Raw genomic sequence first — 6,563 nt, 5'->3', positions numbered from 1 at the left:
TTTTGATACAGGCGTGAAAGCAATGACGAACCACCAAGGTAATTGGACGTGTCGTTCCACCTGTAGTCTCCGTTTACCAGGCATTACCGTTTACTTGCAGTTAAAGTTGTTTTGTTTAAAACGACACCATAGTGAGGGCACATTGGATTTAGTTAATCATCGGCTATTTGATGTCAAACATTGGTACTTTTAACAATGATCGTCTTAGAGACGAAACCCACTACATTTCTCCCATAATAGCAAGGGATCTTGTGTAATAGCACATCCCACAGACCTTTTTAACACATACCACGACCCTAGGTATACCAAGTCGGGTGGCAATGTATGAAACGAGCAAATAAGCCCATGGGTTCCACCCAACGGGAAGCGATCCCAGACCACTGGGCTATGTTATTCAGTCACAATTAAAGTGAAAACTAGCACACATTGAATGTTCAAAAGCATGTTTAAGTTTTCATCATGTATTAAAAAGTGAATAGATGTTATTTAGTATATTTTGAGTTGTATATTTGTTATGAAACGTTTTTTATTGACATACAATTTTAGGAACAAAAATAATTTATATATTAAGTTGATACGGGTTTAAAACTTCAAAATGATGTTTGTTCTACTGTTGTTGTTTTTTTTTTTACGCAAGAAAGTCTATAGAATGTCCATTGAGAACCGGTTTTTCGATGTTGCCTGATTTAGCGAGGACGCAAGAGAGAAAATGGTGATACAGACATATGCACGAGGAAGAGAAAGAGAGAGAGAGGAGGAGAGAGGAGAGAGAGAAGAGAGAGAGAGAGAGAGAGAGGCGAGCGAGACAGAGACAGAGGACGAGATACAGGAGAGAGAGAGACAGACAGAGAGAGAGAGAGAGAAACAGAATGACACGGGACACTATGGGCTAGAGAGAATAGAGAGAAATAAAGTGACAGATCAGAGTTTTAAGGGGACTACGGCATAGTCTTCGAGATTAGAGCGAAAGTGATAGACGAAATATATTTTACTTAGAGGTTATTGCGGTATTACCATGTGACACTTTCCTAGTGCTATTAAGTATATGACTGGATGTCATATAGTTACAAACGCACGTTCGTCTGAAAATAATTACGGCAGAGAGAGTTCTAGTTAGGTTATCACGGTATTTCACAGTTCCTGTAGTCAGATATTCGTGTTTACTCTCGGGTTCTAACTTTATCCAAAAAGGGTTGCCGATTTGTGCATGAATTAAAAATCAGTGTCCGTTGTCACTGGTTTTTCCAGGGTAGCCCTGATAATATGAAAGGATATATACGTGTCACCCAATGCAAGACCACTGGTCAGATTAGTGTCATAACTGAAATATAGAAAGAAAAGTGACCAGTTAAAGGGACACTAAAATCGGGATTAGCGTCACTATATATACAAGACAGACGGAGTTATTGGAAGTAGAGGGAGAACCACCCCCGACATTGGCATAAAGCCCAATCTGATTTAAAATTTAGATCTACGGGTATGCCGTAGATCTAATAGCATTGCTGGACTCGCATGTCCAGTGACATTGCATCTATAAAACAATTTAAAATCGACATTACACTGCACCTTTTATAGCGTTATTCGGGAGTATACAAATTACTACAAATATCGGCGATCTACATTATGCAATAGGCGAACTTGTTGGTCTATTTTCAACATTGAAAAACACAGGGGGAAAAGTGCAGTAATAAACTTTGGAATGGATACTTGTTATAAACAGATTTATGCCGGATATATGAAATCATTCACGTTTTGGTTTTTTTCGTCTTGAAACGAATTTTATATAAAAGTTTATATTGCAATAGTTTCCCGGCATACTTCGTAAATTATCCGAATTATTTCGTATACCCTCGGCATAATCCCGAATTTTTTCAAATTCTTTTCAAATTACTGGCATGATTTTGCAAGTAAGGTTTTGATTGGTCGAATGAAAGGTCAACTGGACATGAGCTCCAACGGGCTGCTGTTATATCCACATGTAATAGTGGAGCTAATTTTAATTAGATTGATATAAGCCGTCACTACATATACACCAAGGCAGCTAAAGCCCAAGCCATTCTTGACTCAGCGGGGAACACACTGTCAGCTGTCGTACTGGGCAGACTTACACCTGGTGTCCACAGAGGCAAACAACGAAAGTGAGCAGAGAATAATGTAATCAGTAATATTTTAATGAAACCTTTTAAAATAAATAAAGTAATTCTTGTTATGAATGGCGGTTCGATGAAGTTAGAGCTGGGACTCACAACGCGGTCAGTTCTAACCACTCGTTACCTGAAGAAACCACACAACGAGCGAAACGATCAATAGCACTGACTCTAGGGGTGCCACACACACATATAAACAGAAACCAAGACAGGCAGACAAACAGTCGATACAGTGAATGAATGAACGAACGACACCCAGGCACGAATAATACATCGGCTATCGGGTGTCAAACTAAGGTAAATGTACCCATGAAGTGATGATCAACATCAGTATAAAAATTGAAGAGGTAAATTACAACGGTTTAAAGTGCAGAAACAAATTATAAATATCACAGGTAGGTAACATTTAAATTTATATCTCAACACATCAACATAAGATTTTGCCTGTGGATCTAGGTATAAGTAGCTAACCTCTAGAATGTTTTTGCCTGTGGATCTAGGTACAAGTAGCTAACCTCTAGAATGTTGTGGATCTAGGTACAAGTAGCTAACCTCTAGAATGTTTTTGCCTTTGGATCTAGGTACAAGTAGCTAACCTCTAAAATGTTTGGCGGTAGATCTATGTACAAGCAGCTAACCTCAAGAATATTTTTGGTTGTGGATAAGCAACCAAGCAGCCAACGTCTAAACATTTGTGCCTTTGGATACATGTATAAGTAGCTAACCTCTAGAATGTCGTGGATCTAGGTACAAATAGTTAGCTAACGTCTAAAATGTTTTGCCTGATCTAGGTACAAGTAGCTAACCTCTGGAATGTTTTGGCGGTAGATCTATGTACAAGCAGCTAACCTCTAGAATGTTTTTGGCGGTGCATTTAGGTCTACGTTGCTAACATCTAGAATGTTTAGGCATGTTGGTACAAGAAAAGAAGCTAACCTCTGGAATGTTTTTGGCAGTGGATGATGAATCATTTCGCTCCTGGCACGTCTTTCTCGCTTCAGTTTCTCTCAACATCTGTGAGACCAGCATCTTCACCGCCTCCGTCTTTCCTGACGAAAAATGAAAAACAGACATTTTACAGTCCTTGCGCAAATCATGACACTGGGACAATTTTCGTTTTCAATAGTTGTTTTCTTTGTTTTCTTGTTTCTTCTTTTCTTAGACAATAGCACCATTTTTAAAAACTCTCAACACTTACTTTTGCTGGATGACTGAGAGCTATGCCTGGGTGGGGGTGGGGGGGGGTATTATTTTTTGGGGCCATTGCTTTTTTATGTTTTGTTGATTTTTCTGTGGGTGTTGTGGTGTGTGTGTATGTGTGTATATACATGTGTGCGTAACATGTCCGTATGCTTGCGTGCGTGCGTAAGTACGTATGTGCGTGTGTAGTGTAGGTTAAAATTTTCATTTGAGAATCAGAGCAAACTGACTTCGTGCGCTGAAGCCAAAACTGTACAATTATGTTCGTAGTTCTAACAAGAGATACCTGCTCCTGACTCTCCCGTAAGGAGGACACATTGTGGTGTCTGGTGACGTAAAAGTGACGTCACAATGCTGTTGACGACATAGAAGACATGCGGAGGTAGATCGTCGTGACCCGGCTGCAGTGCGGACACATAGTCCCTGCCCACCTACAACGCAAAATGTTTCAGTGACAAAACCAGTTAAGTAGAAACAATCATTACAACTGTTGTCGATTTGGAGAGAGATCGTTATGGTTTTCGTTTTCAGGACAGTAGTTTACCCTACCTATGTGTAGTTCGCAGTATAACTTTAATATTTACTTAAATATTTCAAACTAAATTAATTACAAACAGAGGTAATAATAATATAATTATTTGTCTATTTTTAAGTTTTATAATAAGCACTAGGCTAAAGAAAAACAAAAACTTTTCATTCAGGTTTTTCTTCTTTTTTTAAAACCTCGTCAACATCCCACACACACGCAAAACCCCCCCCACCCCCACCCTCTCTCCTCTCTCAGTCTCTCTCTCTCTCTCTCTCTCTCTCTCTCTCACACACATGTACGTACATGCACGCACACATGCACAAGCACACACACACACATGCACACATACACTTGAATGCATTTTAAACACCACACCGCACATAAAGGATTGCAACGCACAAGCAAAAAACACATTCTATAAATAAGTCTTACTTGCGGTCCATATATTGGAAGCTCCTTATTTGGATTTACAGAAACGAGAATGTCTCCAATAAATGTCTGCAAAAATAAGGAGAGATAAAGCAGGTGCATATATCTATATACGTATATTATGTAGTGTATATTTCCAAATCAAATCCTATCTATAATATAATATGCAAAACCTTTTTAACAGTTTCTGATCGTTCTGATCGCATCTCCTCGTTTGTTTTGCACTGCCGACCGCCTTCTTTGTACCTGTACGATGCCACACTTCGAAAGGATCTTGCTGCGATCAGGTCCTGTCGGCTACCGTATACATATCGTGCTAAATATTTCGTACAGAGATAAATTCTATACATCCAACCATAATGGAAGCCGCCATCTGTGTTACGTATCACAGAAGTGGCTATACTCACGGCGGTCGTATATATAGACTCAGCTAATAAGCACTGGCTATCTACACGGCGGTCACATTTTCGTGTGTGTGTGTGGGGTGGGTGTGTGGGGTGGGGTTGGGGGGGGGGGGGGGGGGGAGAGACCCAATGTACAGTCACGACACACCATTTAAACCTTTCCGTGCGTACAACGGGTTACATCTGGTAGACAATAATAATCGGTTTGGTAACAATATACCAATCTATGTATACTAAAGAGTTAGTGGACTTACGTAGATTTTATCTTGTCGAAATCGGTGTCCCAGAATTTCCAGAATTTCGTCAAACGTTGGATTCGGCAGAACCGTCAAATCTTCAATAGCTTGTGCCATCATTCAGCTGTAAGACAGACGTGTGAGTTTCATTAAGAAAGGAATGTTTGTTTATTGAAATTAAAGTCTGTTTGTTTCACTATAGTACACTAATTTATTAATTATCGATCTTTGCATGTATATATATATATTCCATCTAATTGTTGTTCAGTCAGATTGTTCGTTTTTTGTGTTTTCGTATTGTTTTTTTTTTGGCGGGGGGGGGGGGGGGAGAGGGGGGTGTCTTTTTTTTCTCTCTCTTTTTGGGGGGAGAGAGGATGGAGAGGATGTGTAACAAACAGGATACTATAATTGTGTCCGATATCTTTCGCTCATTAGATGCATTTTGAAACAAATTCGTCAATCATGTAGCATTTTTTATAAACTAGTTGTAAAGATTTGAAGAATAGTACGTTATCATTTACGCCACAGTTCGTAAACAAAGTGGGTCATTCAACAGATTTGTGAATGATATAATAAATAAGGGAGTGAGTTATTGAGTGAATGAGTGAATGCATTGATGAATGAATGAATGAATGAATGAATGAATGCATGAATGCATGAATGAATGAATGAATGCATGAATGAATGAATGAATGAATGGGTGGATGGATGGAAGAATGGATGGATGGATGGATGAATAAATGAATTAATCAATAAATGGATGAATGAATGAATTAATAAATGGATGAATCAATGAATGTAGGAATGAATGTAGGAAAGAATGATTGGTTAATGACGACCCTGCACTGTTGGGTGTCAACCAAATGTAAATATATGAATGAAGTGATAACCGAATCAATATACAACTTCAAAAGCTATATTAAAACACAATATAAAGAGCTGTGCACAATTAAAAAAAAGAATACCACAGGTAAGTAGATTTAAAATTTGTGATGGCTGCAGGTAAGTAAGTGTAACTGCAGGCGTGTATATGTAGCTAGGTAACACGCCGTATGTGCACGAATATACGTATAAACTGACTGATTGGTTTCACTATTTACTCCACGTATGACCCTTGTTTCTTATCCACGTATATGTCAGCTCTTGTTTTACTGCATTGCGTGTTACTCGATATATCCCAGAACAAAGTGTCCCCTCTCTCGCAAGTAATGCAAATATTCAAACAATGTCAATTACGACAACAAACACGTCCAAGCGTGACGTGATACTACACCAGTCTATTTTGCCGAGAAAACGCACGTCTCACTTATTGAAAGAACATGACCGTCTAATATTTATTATTTTTTAAATGACGTAATGAGATAGAGATAGAGAGAGAGAGAGAGAGAGAGAGAGAGAGAGAGAGAGAGAGAGAGAGAGAGAGAGAGAGAGAGAGAGAGAGAGAGACAGAGAGACAGACAGAGAGAGAGAGAGAGAGAGAGAGAGAGAGAGAGAGAGAGAGAGAGAGAGAGAGAGACAGACGAGAGAGACAGACAGAAAGACAGACAGACAGAGAGAGAGAGAGAGAGACAGAGACAGACAGACATACAGAGAGAGAGACAGACAGACAGACATACAG

General features: G+C 39.2%; 2 protein-coding genes across 3 annotated transcripts in view; one reads left to right on the top strand and one right to left on the bottom strand.

Moving 5' to 3' along the window:
* Positions 1-6,563, bottom strand: part of LOC121377851 (myosin-IIIb-like) — a 156,986-nt gene that overhangs the window by 146,523 nt on the left and 3,900 nt on the right. The window contains exons 2-5 of the mRNA XM_041505949.1: positions 4,964-5,069; positions 4,309-4,374; positions 3,634-3,778; positions 3,084-3,196 (exon numbers count right to left, since the gene is read on the bottom strand). Coding sequence (XP_041361883.1) covers positions 3,084-3,196; positions 3,634-3,778; positions 4,309-4,374; positions 4,964-5,065 — 426 coding nt within the window. The 5' untranslated portion in view covers positions 5,066-5,069. The remainder of the gene's footprint in view (positions 1-3,083; positions 3,197-3,633; positions 3,779-4,308; positions 4,375-4,963; positions 5,070-6,563) is intronic.
* Positions 3,681-6,563, top strand: part of LOC121376976 (BTB/POZ domain-containing protein 2-like) — a 25,711-nt gene continuing 22,828 nt past the window's right edge. Inside the window, exon 1 of one of the 2 annotated variants that reach the window (XM_041504790.1) lies at positions 3,681-3,810. The gene's annotated coding sequence lies outside the window, so the exon portion shown is untranslated. Of the gene's footprint in view, positions 3,865-6,563 lie in introns of both variants that reach the window. The other variant, XM_041504791.1, reaches the window with a different exon arrangement.

Source organism: Gigantopelta aegis, chromosome 7 (assembly GCF_016097555.1).
Source record: "Gigantopelta aegis isolate Gae_Host chromosome 7, Gae_host_genome, whole genome shotgun sequence".
NCBI lineage: Eukaryota > Metazoa > Mollusca > Gastropoda > Neomphalida > Peltospiridae > Gigantopelta > Gigantopelta aegis.
This window is presented reverse-complemented; position numbering and strand designations above follow the sequence as displayed.